The 22,585-nt window shown below is 41.8% G+C and overlaps 1 protein-coding gene across 3 annotated transcripts in view; it reads left to right on the plus strand.

Annotated features, from left to right (window-relative positions):
* Positions 1 to 22,585, plus strand: part of TBCK (TBC1 domain containing kinase) — a 145,095-nt gene that overhangs the window by 41,649 nt on the left and 80,861 nt on the right. For all 3 annotated transcript variants that reach the window (XM_060246961.1, XM_060246959.1, XM_060246962.1), the window contains 10 exons: positions 1,668 to 1,816; positions 4,184 to 4,322; positions 9,124 to 9,223; positions 14,743 to 14,792; positions 15,712 to 15,841; positions 16,818 to 16,916; positions 18,746 to 18,808; positions 19,863 to 19,989; positions 20,753 to 20,803; positions 21,677 to 21,760. In XM_060246961.1, coding sequence (XP_060102944.1) covers positions 1,668 to 1,816; positions 4,184 to 4,322; positions 9,124 to 9,223; positions 14,743 to 14,792; positions 15,712 to 15,841; positions 16,818 to 16,916; positions 18,746 to 18,808; positions 19,863 to 19,989; positions 20,753 to 20,803; positions 21,677 to 21,760 — 992 coding nt within the window. The remainder of the gene's footprint in view (positions 1 to 1,667; positions 1,817 to 4,183; positions 4,323 to 9,123; positions 9,224 to 14,742; positions 14,793 to 15,711; positions 15,842 to 16,817; positions 16,917 to 18,745; positions 18,809 to 19,862; positions 19,990 to 20,752; positions 20,804 to 21,676; positions 21,761 to 22,585) is intronic.

Here is a 22,585-nt window from a genome sequence, read left to right on the forward strand (position 1 = left end):
CACAACTTAGCTAGCATGTTGTATTCTTTCTCTGTCAAGGTTCAGTCAAGTCTGGTCTAAAAGCTGTTTCATTTTGAGCAATGTAAAATGGTAAAACTTGTGTGACTATGACATCACAATACCAACTTCTAAAGAGAGGAGTTGTCATAATACCTGTACGTTGAAATTAAAGCTGCAGTGTTTCATGAGTCCCCTCTCTTACTTTGGCTATATAAGCAGACTGTTCACATGCATATATATGAACATGAATCAGCCACAGGACTTTAAAAGAGAAATTATGCAAAGCTACCAGATTATGTATTTACTTAAATAATTTGTATACTACCTTATCTCCTCAGACTTGAGATAATATGCTTTTTATTGACCTAGATAAAATATATAATAGAGGCAGAAGCTGATTGCTGAGCAAAGAAATATTTTATTTGAAATATATACAAGTTTAGATAGTGCCCTAATAATGTTCACATTGCATCACAGTGAAGTTTTTAAAAAATCTTTTGGATTTTCATTCATTTGGGTTTTGTGGCAGAATTATAGGAGAGATGGGACAATTTTGTCCAGCAGTCTGAATTTGTCTGTTGCCCAATTTGATTTTTCCTCCCATGAGGCTTTGAGTGTAGCAAAGTGTTATATTCTTCCAAGCATGAGTGAATTCCTCAATACATTCTGTCCTAGAAAATAGTTTATATTTTCAAATCCATGATATTAGCTCCAAAACTTGAACATTAGATCACCAGGCTCCTCAGGAACACTTGAAGTAGAAGAAGAAGAAGAAGATATTGGATTTATATCCTGCCCTCCACTCCGAAGAGTCTCAGAGCGGCTCACAATCTCCTTTATCTCCCTCCCCCACAACAGACACCCTGTGAGGTGGGTGGGGCTGGAGAGGGCTCTCGCAGCAGCTGCCCTTTCAAGGACAACCTCTGCCAGAGCTATGGCTGACCCAAGGCCATTCCAGCAGCTGCAAGTGGAGGAGTGGGGAATCAAACCCGGTTCTCCCAGATAAGAGTCCGCACACTTAACCACTACACCAAACTGGCTCTCAAGTAGTATTAGTCTAAGAGCTTCCCAACCCACCGATAATATACAGATAATGTACAGCTACTATACACTTGAAGAGGTGCCTGAATAGTCTGGGGCTTCTTGCCCTCATAGTACTGTTTTGACTAAGTCAAAGTTCATGCCTTACTGTATGATAGGGGTTAGGTTTTGTCAGATTTGTCAGTTGCTCATCACAGACTTGACTGACAGTTACATTAGCTCCTATGGCTGGGACAAAGTACTTAATGTGCGATTTTGTTCTTGTTCCTTGTTGTTTCTGGGCAAACACCTTATGGTAGAAGCATCCTCTATACAGTGCATTTTAATTAGGGTATTTGCTTAATGTGATTAATTCTGCATGCTGCATATTAGAACGTTACATGATTAAAAGTTTTTCCAATATGGTTTAATTATTAATAAATAGTTTAAACACTGGAACAAATCTCTCTCTCAAATGATGGGGTTCTTGCCAGTCATTCTCCCGCTTACTGAAGCTGGTGGGAATGGGAATCCTACTCCAAAAATTCCCTAATAGCTTTAAAGTTCATTTTTGAAAAAAATATATATGTGTGTGTGTGTGTGTGTGTATAACTTCTTTCTCTTCTTTTTTGTCCCTTTCACTCAAGGCCTACTCCAGACCAGTTACTCAAAGACTCCGTGTTCAGTGAAATCTCGTCTTTATACCCACCTTTCCACAAACCCGCTAACCTTTTTTCATCCACTCTGAGATGTGCTGACTTAACTCTTCCTGATGATATTAACCAGTTGTGTGAAGGTAAACAGGATGCTACAACCAAAGTCTAGGAGCAAAATTCTAAAATTATTTTTGACATAGACAGTTACTATGTGGTGTTTTCTTGCTTTTGTGGACTATCACAAATGGTTGTTGACCAGATATTGTTTCTTTATTTGGATTGGCACATATTGTTCCTTTGTTCTTAGGCTGTTTATTTTAAATTATTTACTGTTGCCATTTTATATTATTTTAACTGGATTTGTAAGCCACAATGGATATCGTGAGGGAAAGGTGGAATTTTTTTAATGAATTGTTTCTTTTTGCATGCTTGAATGGGATTTATCTATGGCCTGTATCCAGTCACATTACAAAGACTTTAAGATCTTGACTTTTCTGAAGAAGGGGTGGCAGTTTCTGCTGCTCCCTCTTATTGCAGATTCCCCCCATTTTTTCCTACTTATTCCCTTTCCCATGAATAAATGTTCAAGGAACTGTAGGAGGAAGAAAAAAGGAAAGGAAAGGTTCCCTGTGCAAGCACCAGTCGTTTCCGACTCTGAGATGACGTTGCTTTCACAATGTTTTCATGGCAGACTTTTTAACGGGGTGGTTTGCCATTGCCTTCCCCAGTCATCTACACTTTCCCCCCAGCAAGCTGGGTACTCATTTTACCAACCTCAGAAGGATGGAAGGCTGAGTCAACCTCAAGCCGGCTATCTGAAAACCCATCTTCCGCCGGGGATCAAACTCAGGTTGTGACCAGAGCTTAGGACTGCAGTACTGCAGCTTTAACACTCTGCACCACAGGGCTCTTAGGAGGAAGAAGGAATTGGCATAAATTTTCAGTGCCTTTAAAAGTCTTTTGTTTAGATATTTATACCTCACTTCTCTCTCCATTGGGGACCCAAGTCAGATTACAATATCATTAAACTCTCCTGTATTTTATCCTGACAACCACCCCATGAGGTAGGTTAGGCAGAAAGAGAGAGTGAGTAACTAATAGGATTGCCAGGTTTATCTGGCTGCCAGCAGGGGACTTCTTTCATGTGCACAGTGTGATGACATCACCTGGAAGTGACACCATCATGCAGGAGATGCTCTAGCATTTGAGTAAAAACTCTAACAACTAATAGAATTTTTTACCCAAATGCTAGAGCGCCCCTCACGTGATGTGCTTATTATGATGACATCACTTCTGGGTGACATCATCACAGCCAGGCATTTTGTGGCGACAGTGGAGCTCTTTGGGGACAGGGCTCCCCTGCTGACCATCTTCATGCTGGTGGATTGGAGGCCCTAAAATCGGGGGAACCCTCACCGGGGGTGGGGGAATGGGAATCTAATGACCAGGCTAAAGTCACCCAGTAAGCTTCTAGGGCACTGTGGGGACTTCAACCTAAGTCCTCCAGATCCTAGTCTGATAGCCTAATAGAGTTATCACACTGCCACACTGGTTGGATGCAGGTGTCTGTCCATTGTCCTGCATAGTTTATATCCATTGCGTTTTCCCTTGAACACCCTGCCTGTTGCTCTGCAGATTGTGAACCTGTATTGTACTTCTGAATTTTAAAAGTCTAAAATTTCCCCTTTACAGTGTTTTAAGAGGGAGTTCAGCTGATTATTTTGAAAGGTTTATTAGAAGGTTCAGAACATTTGTAAGACTGGCAACAATTGTCAGTTCCATACATGAGACTTTTTCTGTGATGTACTCAGTAGAAGCAGTTGGGGTACTCAGTACTCTTCGTGGGATGAAAAGAGACTCTTAAGATTTTGGAGAACTGCTGTAAATTAGCATAGACTATAGATGGATCAAGAGCTGGACAATTTAAGGAAGTTTCATCTGTGTAGGATATGTATAGGAGAGGAAAAGTTCTCTCTTAGCTTCAACAATGTAATGTGCTAGTTCCCTTTTAGAATAACAGATCTTAAAACAGTTATTTTCCCCCTCCCACAAATCTGATATAGCCAAAGATACAGTTGTTAGAAGTAGAATAAGCATTAGATTTTGGAGGAATGCTGCACACATCATGTATTCTATTATTTAGTACCACTGCATTCAATTAAACTATACTGGACAAGTATATACTAAATTATGAATAAAGTGTTTGATAATTTTTTCTAATATATTTATTGCGTTTTCTCTGGTACCAAATCAAGATGGAGACATTCTCTTCCTTAATATCTTTCCCGCATTATAAGCTGACCCCTGTGGCCTTTGTTTTCCAAGGGATTTTACCTCTAGTCCTTCCAAAGGGGAGATCATTTATCTTTAATAACGTGGTAGGAAGAATTCTTCCTCGGACTTAGTCTTCTGTTTCTAAAAGGGGTAGAAAATGTGTTTCTAATGCAGGAGAAATCTTCTAAATTGCTAATAAGTTATGTTGTTGTCTTTGTTGGCTTCATTAATAGATGCAAATGCTGATTACCTAGCAGAGAGATCAATTGAAGAAGTTTATTATCTCTGGTGCTTGGCTGGAGGAGACTTGGAAAAAGAGCTTGTCAACAAGGAAATCATTCATTCAAAACCACCCATCTGCACTCTCCCAATGTAAGAAATGAAATACTGGTTTTGGGGATGGATGTGCAAAGAAATAAATTATAAAGTGACATCAAGGCAAGCCTGATCTTGTCAGATCTCAAAAGCTAATCTCAATACGTGGATGGGAGACTGTCCTAGAAATACCCAGTTGGACGGTGAGGGCAGGCTCATTCAGCCATTTCTCTGAATATCCTTCAAGCCCTCAATAAGGGTCAGTCACCAGAGGTTGATGTGATTTCCAGGTGCAAACACACACATACACAAATGCTATATATATATATATAATTTAAAAACTTAGTTTGCAAGGGAAATTTGAAGCCATGGCCTGAAAAATAGTTGCATTGTCAAGCATCCTTCCTGCATGTTCAGTATTGTACTATCTAATCTCTTATTTTGAAATCTGCTATCCGAGTTTGCAAATCTTTATGCAGTGCATATCATGTAATAAGACCTGAATATGTACTTACCTTGGTACATTAAATACTTTATATTAGAGATTTCCCTTATTATCTAATAATAATAATAATAATAATTTTTATTTGTATCCCGCCCTCCCTGCCGGAGCAGGCTCAGGGCGGCTAACAGGACATGGTATATACCATGATCAATTATACAATTCATAAAAGATACAGTTAAAATACAATTTAAAAATTACATAAAAATTATAAAACCATAATAAATTAAAGGTGCTATATTCAGTGGGATGTCTATCCAGATGGCTAACATTCAGAGTTCCCTATAAGCTTGTTGGAAGAGGGTGGTTTTGCAAGCCCTGCGGAATTGGTTAACGTCCCGCAGGGCTCGCACTTCCTCCGGTAGCTGATTCCACCAGTGGGGAGCCATTACTGAGAAGGCCTGCTCCCTCGTTACTTTCAGTGTGGCCTCCTTTGGTCCAGGAATTTTTAGAAGACTTTGGGAGCTGGATCCCAGTGTTCTCTGGGGAACATATGGAGAGAGGCGGTCCCTAAGGTAGGCAGGTCCTCGGCCATATAGGGCTTTAAAGGTAATAACCAGCACCTTGTAGCGGACTCGGAATACAATTGGCAGCCAGTGCAGTTCCCTCAGCCCAGGCCGCGCGTGTTCCCACCGGGGCAGTCCCACTAGCAGCCTGGCCGCTGCACTAGCAGCAGTTTCCAAGTTCGGCACAAGGGCAGCCCCATGTAGAGGGCATTACAGTAGTCTAATCTCGAGGTGACCGTTGCATGGATCACTGTTGCTAGGTCGCTACGTTCTAGTTTGGGAGCCAACTGCCTCGCCCTTCTAAAGTGGAAGAAGGCATATTTAGCAGTGGCTGCTATCTGTGCCTCCATTGTCAGGGAGGACTCCAGTAGCACCCCCAGGCTTCTGACCGTGCGCACTGGTATCAGTGACGCACCATCAAAGGCCGGAAGGGAGATCTCCCCCCCAGCCCGCCATGACCCACGCAAAGGACCTCTGTCTTCGCTGGATTCAGCTTCAGCCCACTCAGCTTAATCCAGTCCGCCACGGCTTGCAATGCCCGGTCCAAATCTATAGGGGTGTCAGCGGCCCGGCCACCCATCAATAGATAGAGCTGGGTGTCATCAGCGTATTGATGGCAACCCAGCCCATGTCTCCGAGCGATCTGGGCAAGGGGGTGCATAAAGATGTTAAACAACATTGGGGAGAGAACTGCCCCTTGAGGCATCCCACAATTAAGTGGTGTCTCTGGGACATCTCTCCTCCAACCGCCACCCTTTGTCCCCGACCCTCAAGGAAGGAGGAAAGCCATTGTAAGGCTAGCCCCCGAATTCCTGCGTCGGCAAGGCGGCGGGTCACTAGCCAATGATCGACCATATCGAACGCGGCCGATAGGTCTAACAGCAGCAATACTGCCGAGCCGCCTCGATCCAGATGTCGCCGGAGATTATCCATGATGGCGACCAACACCGTCTCCACCCCATGGCTCGGACGGAAGCCGGACTGGTATGGATCCAAGGTGGAAGCGTCATCCAAGAAGCCCTGTAACTGCAATGCCACAGCCCTCTCAATAATTTTGCCCAAAAAGGGCAAATTTGAGACCGGCCGATAGTGAGCCAGTTCGGCCGGGTCTGATGTAACCTTTTTCAGGAGAGGGTGGACCACTGCCTCCTTCAGGGGCGTTGGAAAAGAGCCCTCTGAAAGAGATCTATTTATGATGTCCCGTATAGGACATCTTAGCTCCTCCCGGCAGGCCTTAATTAACCAGGAGGGGCATGGGTCCAGATCACACGTAGTTGGGCGTTCAGTGACAAGGATTCTGTCAACTTCCTCCAAGCTGAGCGGGTCAAAGCAGTCCAGGATCAAATCTGAAGACATGCACGAAGCCTCGAGTTCACTCACTGTATCCAATATGGCAGGGCAGTCATGGCGGAGTGATTGGACCTTGTCTGCAAAAAATTTCGCAAATGCCTCACAGCCTATTTCCAATTCCTTAACGTTTGGCTTGCCTTGTGGCAATGTAGTAAAATTTCGAATTCTCCTAAATAATTGTGCCGGGCGCGAATTTGCAGACGCAATCTTGGTCGCAAAGTATGTTTTCTTTGCAGCCTTGATTGCCATCTCATAGGACCTCATAAACTCCCTATAAGATGTTCTAGTCACTTCGTCACGGGTGCGTCGCCATTGCCTCTCTAGCCGTCTGAGGCCTTGTTTCAGCTGGCGCAATTTCGGGGTGTACCATGGAGCCAGCCTACTCCGAGGCCGTAGAGGGCGCCGAGGTGCGATCTCGTCAATGACCCTAGATAGTTGGCTATTCCATATCTCAACCAGGCCACTGAGGGAATCGCCAGAGGGCCAGGGATCCCGCAGGGCCGTTTGGAACCGTTCCGGGTCCATCTGGCTCTGCGGGCGAGCCATAATGGGCTCCTCGCCTAAACAGGTTTGGGGTGGCATATCTACATGAGCCTTAAGGGCAAGATGGTCCGACCATGGCACCACTTCAGTGGTTATATCGTCCACCGTAACCCCAGCCGCAAAGATCAGGTCTAACATGTGTCCAGCTTGGTGAGTGGAGGCTATAACAAATTGAGAGAGTCCTAGTGTCGCCATGGATGACACCAGGACCGTCGCCTGACTAGAGGTCGGGTCATCAGCATGGACGTTGAAGTCACCCAGGATCACCAGCCTTGGGTGCTCCAGCGCCCAGCCTGTCGCCGCTTCGAGTAGGGACAGTAAGGTGCTGGCTGTGCATTAGGCGTACGGTATACCAGCCAGATCGCCAAACCCTCTCCAGCCTCCAATACCAGGCCGGCACATTCACTCGATCTTTGGGGCTGGGAGTGCCCTAAAGGAGTAAGCCTCACGTATAAATAACGCCACTCCTCCCCCCCGCCCGCTAGTCCGCGATTGGTGAAAGACCGAATAACCTGGTGGAGCTGTTTGTGAGAGGGCTATTGTGTCTCCCTCTCGAACCCAGGTTTCGGTCACGCATGCCAGGTCCATGTCCTGTTCGATCAGGAACTCTCGAAGGATAGAGGTCTTATTATTAATGGACCTGGCATTCCATAACACCAATGTCTCTACAAGTGAGATTGGCTCAGGGCCAAACTAGACAATACTGAGTCCACCATAGGGGTGTTGTGCCTATTTAGAGTTTGGTTTATTAGTATATGAAAATGTTGTGATGGCTGATTCTGCTGGGGACTGTGGTGCAAGGGGTGAGAAGATCCTGTCTCTCACTGCATACCATATTCAAGAGCAAAACAGGACAGCTCTTGAAAACAGCACAGGCGGAGGGGACAGAGCCCCAACAACTGTTTAAAGTCTTTTGATCATTGCTGGCCTTAAATGTTTTATCACCTGAAAGAAAGAAAAAATGATATTGGTAGCACCAGCCTTGCTTCAAAAGATATCTGTTACCCAAACCTAGTACCGAGTGACCTGATTGTTTTTTTTTTAATCCATCTAGTTGAGTTGCCTTCAGTGCCTCACATTATCCTTAGTTTACAAACTCTCAATCTTTCTAATATTTTGCCTTACAGTGCCCTTCTTATTTTCAAATAAAAATAAACTGTGTTTAAATTGTACTGGCTGATGAACAATTTTCTAGGGAACATATAACTTCACTTCCCTAAACTTGTAGAAAGACCGAATACAGTAAGAACATAAGAACATAAGAGAAGCCATATTGGATCAGGCCAACGGCCCATCAAGTCCAACACTCTGTGTCACACAGTGGCAAAAAATTTTATATACACACATACACTGTGGCTAATAGCCACTGATGGACCTGTGCTCCATATTTTTATCTAAACCCTTCTTGAAGGTGGCTATACTTGTGGCCGCCACCACCTCCTGTGGCAGTGAATTCCACATGTTAATCACCCTTTGGGTGAAGAAGTACTTCCTTTTATCCGTTTTAACCTGTCTGCTCAGCAATTTCATCGAATGCCCACGAGTTCTTGTATTGTGAGAAAGGGAGAAAAGGACTTCTTTCTCTACTTTCTCCATCCCATGCATTATCTCGTAAACCTCTATCATGTCACCCCGCAGTCGACGTTTCTCCAAGCTAAAGAGTCCCAAGCGTTTCAACCTTTCTTCATAGGGAAAGTGCTCCAGCCCTTTAATCATTCTAGTTGCCCTTCTCTGGACTTTCTCCAATGCTATAATATCCTTTTTGAGGTGCGGCGACCAGAACTGCACACAGTACTCCAAATGAGACCGCACCATCGATTTATACAGGGGCATTATGATACAGTCTACATTAACCCTCAGCAATAATACTATAGAAGTTCATGAGCCCTGGGTACAAATTACCTGTCTTGTGCCTTGTATGTTGAAAATAATTTTAAACTGTCACTTCTTTCTTCAGTTTTCTGCTGGAGGATGGAGAGAGCTTTGGCCAGGGACGAGACAGAAGCTTCCTTTTGGATGACACAACAGTGACGCTTTCACTGTGCCAGCTAAGAAATGTAAGAAGAAATATGTTTCTCTGTGCTTGTATATTTTAAAGTATTTTTTCTGACAGAAAATGTTATACCTTTTATGACATGTTGCTTAGGCACTTGTCAAACCTCAAATTTTCGAGCTTTTCAGACTGGTTTTCTTTCCCATTTGATGTTTAATTAAATGCTACTGAGAGGACCCCCCCCTTTGTTTATTTTATTTATATGCCACCTTTTCCACCTGTCAACAGGCTTCTGAGGCAGCTCACAATGAGTTTCAACTGAAATACAAATAAACATAAAGGAGGTTTCTGGGTGCAGTGTGAGAGAAAAAAAACTCAGTAGAAATCAACGAAATCATTAGAGAGAAGTATGTAAAACATTCTCTCTACAGGCCTTAGGTACTCTTTCCACTACTGTTGAAGGAGCAGAAGCAAAGAATTTTATTTATTTATTTTATATCCTGCCCTCCCCGCCAAAGCAGGCTCAGGGCAGCTCACAGCATAAAATCCCAACATACAGTTAAAATTAATAAGAATTAAAATTACGCATTCACCAATAAAACAAAATATTCAATAGTTAAAACAGTTAATAACAGATTATAAATTTGGTGCTATTTCATTGGCGACGGCATATCTTCCAATTCCCTGAAATGCAGGCACCGTGTCAGTTAAATGCCAGCTGGAAGAGAAGTCTTGCAGGCCCTGCAGAACTGTGCAAGGTTCCACAAGGCCCTCACATCCTCTGGCAGTTGAGTCCACCAGCAGGTGGCTGCAATCGAAAAGGCCCTGTCTCTGGTGGTTTTTAATTTGGCCTCCTTCGGCCCGGGGATTACTAGTAGATTTTGCGATCCCAATCTGAGTACCCTTTGGGGAACATGTGGGGAGAGACTGTCCGTAAGGTAGGCAGGTCCTAGGCCATATAGGGCTTTAAAGGTGATAACCAGCACCTTGTAACAAATCCGGTATTCTGTTGGCAGCCAGTGCAGTTCCCGCAGTCCCGGCTGAATGTGCTTCCACCTGGGGAGCCCCAATAACTGCCTGGCGGTCGTGTTCTGCACTAGCTGTAGCTTCCAGGTTCGACACAAGGGCAGCCCCTTGTGGAGGGCATTATAGTAGTCCAGCCTTGAGGTGACCGTTGCATGAATCACTGTAGCCAGGTCTCTGCGTTTGAGGAAGGGGACCAACTGCCTTGCCCGCCTAAGATGGAAAAAAGCGGACTTAGCAGTGGCTGCTATCTGGGCCTCCGTTGTCAAGGCAGGCTCCAGTAGTTACCCTGAGCTCTTGACTTTGTGCGCCATTGTCAGTGGCACACCATCAAATGCCAGTAGGGGAATTTCCCTACCCAGACCACCACAACTCAGCAAAGGACCTCTGTCCTTGCTGGATTGAGCTTCAATCTACTCAGCCTAAGCCATCCGGCCACGGCCTGTAGCGCCAGGTCCAGATTTTCTGGGACACAGTCAGGCCGGCCGTCCATCATTAGATAGAGCTGGGTGTCATCAGCATACTGGTGACAACCCAACCCATACCTCCGGGCAATCTGGGCAAGGGGGCACATATAGATGTTGAACAACATCGGGGAGAGCACTGCCCCCTGAGACACCCCACACTCAAGGGTGTGCCTCAGGGACAGTTCACCCCCAATTGCCACCCTTTGTCCCCGACTATCTAGAAAGGAGGAAAGCCGTTGCAAGGCCAACCCCTGAATCCCTGCGTCAGCAAATATGACAAAGACTATGCTGTTTGATATTCTTTTTTGAATACAGTAAGGATCCATGGCTGAATGAGATCTTGCTTAGAAAGGCTCTCAGGTCAGATTTTGGAATCTTTAGCCTTTCTCTGCCTCAGCCGGTCAGAGAAGAAAATAGTGAGCTAGATGGATCAGTGGTCTGATAGTTCAGGTAATAGGGATAGTGAAAGACCTTTTTTTTACAAATGATCCTGGGGAACCTCTGTTGGTGAGAATAGCCAATTTAGAGTCAAATACTAACTGCGCAGTCCTAAACAGAGTTGCAGCTTGCTGACTCTGTTGAAGTCAGTTCTAAGCCCACTGATTCCAAATGGATTTAGAAGGGGATTGAAGCATTAATGGCTTGTCTATAATAATTTGTTTGTATTTGTATCTGGTAGGATGCCACCACTGCAGAAAAAAGTGTAAGGCGGATTCATATATTTGTAATTAATTTATTATCATATGGCAGTGTGTGTGTGTAGTGTAGTCAGGAGATCATTGGATTGTCTGGCAGCCAGAAGTTCTAGTTGTTTTGTGGCAAGGTAGGCTTATGGTGGGCTGAGAGGGCCCTAAGAGAACTGTAACTGGCCCAAGGTCACCCAGCTGGCTTCATGTGGAGATGTGGGGAATCAAACCTGGCTCTGCTGATTAGAGTCTGCCGCTCTTGACCACTACACCAAACTGGCTTGTTGTTTATGTTTCGCGGTGACATTCTGATATGGCTGTCTTAAGATAATAAGGATGGAGTTATCACTATTGTTTGCAATGGAATTTTCCAAGCGTGTGTGTGTGGGGGGGGGGGGGGTGATTCCGATTGTCATAAAGTGTGCCATTTGTTTTGTTCCAAGCAATTAAATTAGAATTAGGAAACTGGAGAAGAGCTTTTAAACAATCACCCTAATTCATTTTTAAAGTATCTTTGTATAGTTTTTTTTTTGTTAATTTCTACATGCTATGGTAGATTTCCATGTTTGCAGAAAAATGCAAAAACTTTAAAAGACAAATTGGGGGTTTCAGGAAGCCCTGAAATCAGAGAAGTGAAGTCTGTACTTGTGCAGACATCACAACTTACAGGCAGTTGAACTTGCCATATCGCACAGCAAAATCAGAACTGAACTTACCACAAAACACAGGAAGATAATGAACACCATTTTAAACAGCAAAAGCCTACCAAAATAATTAGGAAATACAGCTACTGACTGGTAGGAGGGAAAGAAGGGGAGGAGAGGAGGAGGAGCTGCTGCTGCTGCTGCTGCTAGAGCCACAACTACCACCACATGAGCCAGGCAAGTGAAGATAGTGGTGCTGTTTGCAGGAAAGCTGGCCAGCAAGCAGAGTGGAGGCCTGGAGAGTGAGCAGCCTATTGAGACAGCAAGTGTGCAGGCAAACTGTTGGGAAGAGTGAGAGAGATGACAGGGAAGACAACTGGCAATACAGCTGGATGAGTTGAATGAATGGGAAGAAACAGTGGGAGAAGTTTATGTGGGGAGGGCACGAGAAACAAGAGGGCAGGGGTAGGAAAGTATGGGATTCCCCCTCCCCACTAATTTCACAAGTCCCTCACTTGTATCTACCTACTTTGTAATACCTTTAGATGCACCAAATCCAAATTGTTACGATCTATTTCAATAAATCATAAATGAACAGCTTTAAATATTAATATTGTGGTCCAAATAGCAGCTTTGGGTATTCTGCAGGATTCTGGCATGCTCAATGGGATTTTTGTGGTTCCCTCTCAACCTCTCAAACCATGTCATAAAATTTATTTGAAGCTCCTTCTGCTTTCAAAACTCCCTCTGGTTTCAAAAGAGGTTGGGTCTGATTTTTTTTTTTAAAAAAAACAAACAAACCCAGAAGCATAGTACTTTGGATCGAGGCCTAGAAATTCATACCACATGGCATGAAATAGTGATCTCTACATATGGAACTTGTCCAAATGAGATATTTCTAAAAGGCCATTTAAAAAAAAGAAAGAAAAGAAACCCTGAGGTCACCTTTTTAACCTAAAGCCATTTAAAAATCATTGCACAAACTTTCTTAACAAAAAAAAGCCTTTGTCACTATGCTACAGATTTTTTTTCAGAACTGTGGAATTGAAATATCAGCTCTTAACAGTAGACAAGGATGAATATGCTCAGCATTGATCTTTCTCTTTTGAGAAGAACAGTTTTGAGCTTCACTAATCTCCTAACCAAATGTCCAGTATTAATGAAAAGGATTTTTTCCGTCAGCATTCAGAGTCCTCCACATGCCGCTCCTAGAACACAGTTTTGTGACTGTAATCAAAAGAGGATCAGTGCTACATGCAGGAAAGAGTTTCAAATCCCCAGAAAAGATAGTTCTGCACCTTCAGAGCAGGGCCTGGCTTACACAAGAAAAAGGCAGTATTAAATTTTAATCATGTTGCACTAGAGACTCTGGTTAATTTAGCATCTGAGCTTTGAAGCTGTAACCAATGACAGTGAATAAGACTAACATGTTGGCTTCTATACTTTGAAATGCCAGTGGAACACTGATTTTCCCCCCAGTATTCCTCCCCCTCTCCTCCAAAAGATTGCTCCTGTAGTGATAGAATCCATATGGACAAAGAGCTGTGCATATTGGGCAATTGCAGTGAGGAGGAGGAAGGGATGAAGACATCCTCTCCTCTCTCTCTCTCTTCTATCAGCTTAACAGGCAGAGGAAAGGGACCTGGGAATATCCACACACCTTACATTGATGCTTTGTGGGATACAAGCTGTTGTGTCTGTGTTCTTTTTTCTAAAGTATTTTCATCCCCCCTTCCCATTTTATTTAAACATAAAGTCAGACAATAACATAAGCTATCACTGAGGTGAGCATGAAAATTTGTAGGAACATTTGCTGGTAATAAAGAATGCATTCATAGTGCTGAATTACCAAGGTAAAATCCTTTGAATGGCAAGGTGGAATTATAACATAGTCCAGATGCATATTTGTCTTGAGCCATATCTTTTATACTGAAAGAGAATAGCAGTGGCAGACTTCAGTCATTTGCATTTCTTGCAATATAAATCTTTATTTGTATTTACTTGAGATGTACAGGGGTTCAGGTTTACTAACTAAAACATAATCATTTTAATAGTAAGATTCTGTCACAAACAAAAGGGGCTCTGTATAATTAAGATATTCTGAAAAATATGTGTGTTTTGTGATCATCATCATTCTGTCCTTGTTTGAAAGGCTGGTGAATTTGACTCAGGAGGAAGGTCATATCAGTGGGGTTTACGGAATGCATCTTTTACTTGCCATGGGTTAGTTCCAGTTTATAGAAAGCAACTGAATGAACAGGTATTAGATTCTGGAATCAAAGAAACAAATATGTTTTCAAAGTTGATAGACTGGAGATGTAATGGTAATTGTTTAAGGGAACTGGAAAGGCTGTTGGATAGCATGCTCCCTGTTGCATGCAAATTATCCTTTAATCCCTGAAATATTTATAACTCAGCACCTGCAATAAAGGTTAGTTCACACATGAGGACATAGGGCATGTGATCTTTTGATCCAGTCTCATAAAAGTGATTGAGGAACAGCCACTATAGCATCTGCAGTAGCCTTAAGATTCTGGAGAAGCCCTTGGTTTAGCTTTCGTTTGGTTCATAAATGAGCTACATGAGAACGTATCACCTCTGAAAGCTCAAAGAAGCTAGAGATTATTTCCAAAGTATGTTCAAGAAAATTACAAGCAGACAATGACAGTTTTATTGTTCAAATTTCTTTCTTAGTATTTTTATGCTAATAACTCAATATTCCAAACATTTCTCTAATCCCGTGTATCTTTATAACACTAACAGAGACTGAAAGATGTTGGTGGGGAAGCATTTTATCCATTGCTTGAAGATGAGTAAGTATTATCCCTCTCTTTTTGGACAGTGTGGGTGCACACTGCCTACTCTGTCCTCCTTGGTAGGTGGCTTGACTGCCTTACAGGAAATAAAATACTAGTTCCAAACAAGATTTGAGTCCATTAACACCTTAAAGACCAACAAGATTCCAAGGTATAAGCTTTCAAGAGTCAAAGCTCCCTTCACCACATGTACCCGGCTTTGACTTCAAAAGCTTTTATCTTGGAAAACTCGCTGGTCTTTTGAGTGTTCCTGACTTAAACCTTGCTCTTCTACTGCAAGCCAACATAGCTACCCAACTGAAACTACTTACAAACAGATTGGTTCAAGAAGGCCCATTCAACCACTTATGCTCCTTCATAGAAGTCAGGCTTGTGAATTATTAGAAAAGCAATAAAAGTCTTCTTTGTTTTTCAATTGTCATTGATTTAGTAGTTGTAGATTTTCTGGGGTGTAAGACCACAGCCATACAGCCTGGAAAATCTACAACAACTAATGAACTCTGGCCATGAAAGCCTTTGACAACATATTGTCATTGATTTGTTCTTTGTGCAGGGTCTGAATGAGATCAAAAAGGTTTATTGAATATATATTTTTGTATTCCATAAATTAGTTCCAGGATGTATAGAAAGGACCTAAGAATGGCAGGTATGAAGTTTGGGAAATAGTGCTAAGTATTTTTTTTTTAATTAACACCAATGGTTTCATTCATGTAGAAAACAATGATAACTACAGTATCCACTTTTTCTAAAATTAAACTTTGCCAGGGGTGTATGTTTTGTTTTTAAGTAGATTTTACCCTTCATTGTGGAACATGCCGATAATCTGTTGCCATTTTTTTCTAAAATTCCTTTTATACTTAATTCATTATGTTGGATAAATTGGAATTTTTTAAGCAAGTATATCGTTCACTTTCAGCCAGTCAAATATGCCCCATTCAAACAGCAATAATGAGTTATCTGCTGCTGCTAATCTTCCTCTTATTATCCGAGAACGGGATACAGAATACCAACTCAACAGAATAGTCCTTTTTGACAGGTTGCTAAAGGTACGTATTAGTGAAGCTGGAAGAATTTCAGCTTTTCCTAGCATACAGGATTCTTCTTTGTATTTATGTATTCGCTTTGTCCCTAATCAGTTCTGAACTGGAAAAGAAAATAGGCTTCATTCCCTCCTTTAGACAGCAACAAAACATTTTTTAAAAGACCTCATGCAAGGGTGGCCAAACTGCAGCTTGGGAACCACATGTGGCTCTTTCATACATATTGTGTGGCTCTCGAAGCCTCCACCACCCTGTCAGCCAAGTTGGAGAAGGCATTTGTCTTTTAAATCCCTTCTCAAAGCCAAGTCAGCTGGCAACTTGGAGAATGCATTTAAAGTTAAAGTTGGTTTCTTGCCACCTCTTCCTCCCACATCTATTTCCCTCCCTCCCTTCCTTTCCGCTCTCAAACATCTGATGTTCATGTCTTGCAGCTTTTAAGCATCTGACGTTTATTCTATGTGGCTCTTACATTAAGCAAATTTGGCCACCCCTGTTCTAACATAACTATTTTATAAGAGGGAAATATGAAATATACAAATATGTCCATGCTTACAGATTGTTATGGCTTGCCAGGTTGTTTCTGAGCTTAATTCAGAGATGGAGAGCTATGAATAGTCCAAGATTAGGGTAATTCCAGGACAGCCTCCTGTGATACGAACTTTCCTGCTGGTTAAGAACTTTCCAAGATTCCTTGCTCCATTGCTCTCCGCCCCCTTCAGAAATGAAGGTGGTCCTGACCAGGGTAGCACCCTGTTTGTGGAATTCCCTCCCCAAATACATTCCTTAGAACATCCAAAAGATGTCACCATCTTTTAGGCAGCTCTTGAAGACTGTTTTATTTTCATAAGCTTTTAGTGGGATTTGATTGTTTTCTGATTGTTCCATTGTAATTCAGACTTTGATTTATTTTGCAAGCTCTGTGGGGGAGGACTGTTGTTTAGTCTATATCAAACATAATTCCAGTTTTCTAAATTATCTCCAGGCCTATCCATACAAAAAAAATCAAATTTGGAAGGAAGCCAGAATTGATATTCCTCCATTAATGAGAGGTTTAGTTTGGGCTGCCTTGCTTGGAGTAGAGGTAAGAGTAAAAGAAACTAGAATTATTTAATTAACTTAGAACAAGGTCCATGCAATTTCATGGAGGGGAGTTATGATTTCTCCTCCCTTTTATTATCATACTGTACTTTTATCCTGTGATCTTCCTTGATTCTGTATTCACCTTTCCCCAACTCCTTTTCGGAAATTCGGTATCCTCATCCTAGGTAGCAAAAGCTGGGAAGAACTAGGTAGGGAAAGAGATGGTTGGCCCTTTGTCTTTCACTGCCTGGGGCAATGGCCTAATTGATGTATGGGAAAGCAACAAGAAAAAGAACGGGAAGAGTAAACGACAAGGCCAGGTCTACGTCCCAGAACCAAATCTGTCCCCTGAATTTCCTAAGGAACCACTCCAGCCTTTTTTGCTTCTCCATGTGCTCTCCCCTCCACACATATACCTACCTGTGTTATGAGCTAGGCTTGGATCAAGGAGAGTGAGGTGATAAATATGAAACCAGTTGTCTCTGTGTATGGGTGATGTGTTTCTAGAGCTTCTGCTCTAATTCAGGAGTTAGCTATGTGATAGGAAGCCAAAAGATAAGAATTTTCCCTCTCCCTTCATAAACTAAAGGAAAAGAAAAGGTCCCCTGTGCAAGCACCAGTCGTTTCCGACTCTGGGGTGACATTGCTTTCACAACGTTTTCACGTTAGACTTCTTACGGGTGGTTTGCCATTGCCTTCCCCAGTCTTTTATGCTTCCCCCCCAGCAAGCTGGGTACTCATTTTACTGACCTCGGAAGGATGGAAGGCTGAGTCAACCTTGGGCCGGCTTCCTGAATCCAGCTTCCACCAGAATCGAACTCACGTCGTGAGCAGAGGGCTCCGACTGTAGTACTGCAGCTTTACCACTCTGCACCACAGGGCCGCTCATAAACTAAACTTATGCCCTTATTTTTTCTTCATTCCTCCACCTACCTCTAATTAGATTGTAATTTTTGATGCTTTGTCCTTCCCTCACACGTTGTGTTTCCTCTTGGTGTGTGTGAGAGAAGGAGAGAGAGACTCTCAGTGTGTGAAGACTCATACATAGTCTAGTATGAGATAAGAGGACAAGGAAGTGAAACCGCACTTTATCATGTTTGAGGGCAGAGCTTGTTCTAAAGAAGCAAGCCACGCATTGCCCATTCACACAATTATGGCAAAGATTCCTCTTTTCCTTGCCTGGATATGCTTTAGTGAGGACATTGTGTCTTGGTTGAACAATGAACTGGCCCATCACTCCTCTATTCTGTGCTTCACAGGGTGGGGAAACTGTGGTGATATAGCAGCACACGGTGTGTGCATAAATACAGAATAGAGTAGAGAAGAGAAGGGCCTGGGATGAAGGGCCAGATTAAGGGCAGCAAGGCATTTATCTTCATCTATCAGCTTGCCTTCTGTGTTTAAGGTAGCAGGCAAGTGGGATCTAGGAACATTACAACAGCCTCATTTATGTCTCTGGACCAAATAACAACATGAAATCTTTGCGAGGTATCAGCATGGATATTCAACAGGCATTGACAGACTCGTCTAGAATTATATAGTTCCTTTACTTCCTCAGAACAATGTATTGAGAGAGCAGTAACATTTCGAAAGTGATTTTTTGTGGGGGAGAGGGCATAAATGTAAGTCTAACTAAAACCATTTTCTATTTGGTGTCCAAAGTCCCAAACATAAGGGATTAGATTTAATGGCAATGAATATGTAAACATTTGTCCAATGTGTTTTTACAGTGTATAGTTGTAAAAATTCTGTGTTTGCTATTGTAGACAAATTTCAGTTATCCTGTGCTGTTATCTTGCTTAAGATCTTGATTATTTTAATACATTTTAGGGTGCCATTCAAGCAAAGTATGATGCCATTGACAAGGACACTCCAATTCCTACAGATAGACAAGTAAGACTCTTTCTGGATTTGAGTAGTCACCTATGAAATCCTGAAAATTCTTCCAAGCTTTTTGGAGAGACAATGAAATTGCATTTTGAGTGTGCAAAATGTTTCACAGTGATTGGGTTTCAAGCGATAAGCCTGTGTGTCAAGTCACAGTTATTAGCCATTTTAGAGATTTAACTTATACCTGCTCAACATTAAGGCTGAACCAAAATGTGAATCCAGAAACCACACTACCTACATCTATTTCCATATGTGCTTATATTTGTATCCCATTCCACATTTAAATCCCAACTGGCAAAGGGGCAAATTCCCTTTCCCTACAACAGAAGTGATCTGTGGGCACTTCGGAATTCTGACACAAGGTGATGGGGGTGAGGGGAATGACTACCACAGGAAGCAGAACCAACTGCAAAATGTCTGTGAGTGAGGTTATGCATAATTCTAATTGTAACTCTTCAACATTTCAGACAGAAGTTAGAAACTCTTCCACATTTCAGACAGGAGGCCTTTTAAAATGAACATATTGTTGAAAATATTTTCTTGCTTACCCAGAACTTACCTTCAGTCACAGGTGAAGGTCTTGTGCTGTGGTTGCAGCTGCTGTCAAAGCAATGTTTGTTTTTTTCAACCTATACAGCCAGTCAGATCTCTCATGGCCAATCAGAAGCCCTGCTCAGCAAAAGCCCCTTCAGGCCCCACCCACTTTCTAAAAACATTTGGTGGGAACCAGGAGAGGTATCACTGGCAAAATATAAGAGTAGCTTAACAGTCTGAATAACTTGATATTTCCCAATTTGTGGGAGAGAAGTAAAATGTTCCAGAGTATAACTATATGCTTATAATATGAAGTGGAAAAGAAGGGGCAGTGTGTTCATAGCTGATTGACCACTGTTGTAACAATTCCCTTAAATAGCCCCCGCAGATGGTGTGGCGAGATATCAGAACAGATGGGTTTTCCGAAGGCCTTATTTGAGTTCTTCCAAAATTCCTTTTTGTGTCTTTGGATTTATGGCGGAGCATACTTTGAATTAATTTTCTGTGCTTGGCTGTCTTGTAGATTGAAGTTGACATTCCTCGATGTCATCAGTATGATGAGTTGCTGTCATCACCAGAAGGTCATGCAAAATTTAGACGGGTATTGAAAGCTTGGGTGGTTTCCCATCCTGATCTTGTATATTGGCAAGGTTAGTTTAGCTGACCAATTAAGCAATCAGAAATGCATGGTCTTTTTCATTTTTTTCTTTTTATGTGATTGAATTTTTAAAATAACTCTGCAATATTATCAGGTGGTTCAATCCAGGCTGTTTTCCACTAACAGAAGGGGTAGGGTACTTTCTACCAGTTCCCTCTTCCAACTGCAGACCACCAGTTCTCCTCTCATGCTGTTCCTAAGGGTCCCCTGTCCCCCAGGAGCAGCATTGTAGGGAAATTGGTGGACTGCATTGGGGAGCAGGAACATTCTGTCTTGCATGAATGGCAATTTAAATCTGAAACCAACCCTATCAATGTTATGCTGTATTTTAGAAGGCTAAACAATGCATTCCTGTGCAAACTTCCTACAGCATTGAGTGTAATATACCTGGCTCTTTCTTGATAATGGTAAACACCACTGAAGTGGGAAGAAATTGAATTTCTCTAAATTTGTCTCATGATTCACACATGGCACTTTTCCTCACTGAAAGAAAATGTGTACGCTATCATAGTTGAGTAGAAAAATATTTTCCTTTTGTACATGTCAAGGAGCTGCTTTATATATCAGCATTTTGGCACACAAAATTGCAAAATTAACATCTGCTTTTCTTCACTTATAATGGCATATAGTATTTTGTTATATGGAAAGTTTCTCACTGTGTAGATTACCTTTTTCTTTAATCTTCTGAATTCTGTTTGTACTACCTGATAAATATGTCTGAGATGTGTACTGAATGCACATTTTGTTCCCTGAAGGCCTAGATTCTCTCTGTGCACCATTCCTGTACTTGAATTTTAACAACGAAGGTGAGCAGTTGTCTCTAAGATGAAAATGTTGAGTACATAGATTGAATGCATGCCAACCTATTTAGGTTTGTCTATCTGTGCTGGATTGATCCTAATGATAACTTGTGTATTTTCACAGTTGTGGAGTCACATTATTTTCTTCTGCACATGCCAAATAATCAGGATTTTCAAGGGAGGGTGTTGTCATAAGTAGTAGTATCACAGCACACATACCCCTTTATTTTTTGCATATGTTTATATTGATGTATCATTGTTATATTTTAAGGGCATTAAAATATCAATATATCAATATATTGAAATATCATTGTAATGATAGGTCAGGCAAGCTATCTAAATATATAGTAAGTCTGTATCTTTTTCTTTGCAGAGATAAGCTTTTTTCCTTATATCTCCATGAGAGAAGGCCATGGAGACTTTTTAAAGAAATGAAGGTTGTGAATTCAGAGAAGGCGTTTGACCTGTCATTACAACAGGATCGTGATATTTTACTGCTTTTTTAAAAAAAAATGACCCTAAACTACCCATTTTCAGGGCTGGGGGAGAGGAGGAGTGGTTTGATGCTATTGACAGTCTAATAATTGTAAAGCAGGCTGGAGATAAGTAGGAGTGAGCAGACCAAAGGAAATCAGCAGAAACATTATGAATCAGGGAAAAGGCAATTCAAAATCAGCCCATAGAAAAAGTGGTTTCAAAAGAACCAGGAAAGAACCCCAGGGAGGAAGGGGACAATAAAAATGAAGCAAAAACTAAGGCACAAAAATGCATGCAGGAATCGGCATAAACCAAAGCAGAACTGACACAAAAAAATGAGGAAAAACCTTATATTAGGAATGCAAGAAAGGTCTGATATTTCTCTTGTGGATTCTCTTTCAGGCCTGGCCTATGCCTGCATGTCTGCATTTATTCCCAAATACCTGTATAACTTCTTTTTAAAAGACAACTCTCATGTGATTCAAGGTAAATTTTGTGTTTAAATCTCCTTACATACCTTCCTCTTCAGAAGCACATATGAATTTATATTTATTTATATAGCTCCAAATTCATCCGTTAGTCCATACCAGAGACCCAGAAAATCTCCACAACCATAAAAGCAGAGCAAGAAAGTTCAGGCAAATATAGGCTTTGCATTCTAATTAAAGACATTTCCATCTCATCCCAATATTAATGCACTCTTACTTGATGGATGCCCATGGATGGTGTAAAGTTTGGACTGCCATTCTGAATTATTTCTCTTGAGTGTTTTTCTTCTCATGGGATTATAATTTGAAATTATACAACTGCGTTATGTAGAATGAAATGTGAAACTTCACCTTCTTCCTTGTTTTTGAGAGTCTTCCTTAAGCCACCTTCCTTAAGTATGGTGCATCACTATCAAATTTAGGAAAGAAGTTAGAGAGCAATCAAAATGGGTAAGACAGGGGATCTGTGCAGCTTCTTTTATGTCCTAACGCTTACTGTGCATTTTTTAAAAGACCCTAAAGTTCCATTTAGAACAAAGAGAAATGCTCTTTCGGTTCTGGACACAGGCTTAGAAGCAATTAAAACTATACTCCAAGAAACAATTGTGACCATGTAGACCTGCACAACTTCTTTTGAAAAATCTTTGGTACATAAGCTAGCCCTCTTACAAAAGCTGTAGCTTTTATGAAAGGAATAATGTTGAAAGGGCTGAAGGGGGGGTGGGTTAACACAAGAGGAAATGTTAAAAGATAAGGACTGTTTGTTTTGGAAATGACATGTTTAAGTGTAGATAATAGAACTGTAATTTAATTGTACAGAGAA

The sequence above is a fragment of the Heteronotia binoei genome, chromosome 9 (genome assembly GCF_032191835.1).
Source record: "Heteronotia binoei isolate CCM8104 ecotype False Entrance Well chromosome 9, APGP_CSIRO_Hbin_v1, whole genome shotgun sequence".
In the NCBI taxonomy this organism is placed as follows: Eukaryota; Metazoa; Chordata; class Lepidosauria; order Squamata; family Gekkonidae; genus Heteronotia; species Heteronotia binoei.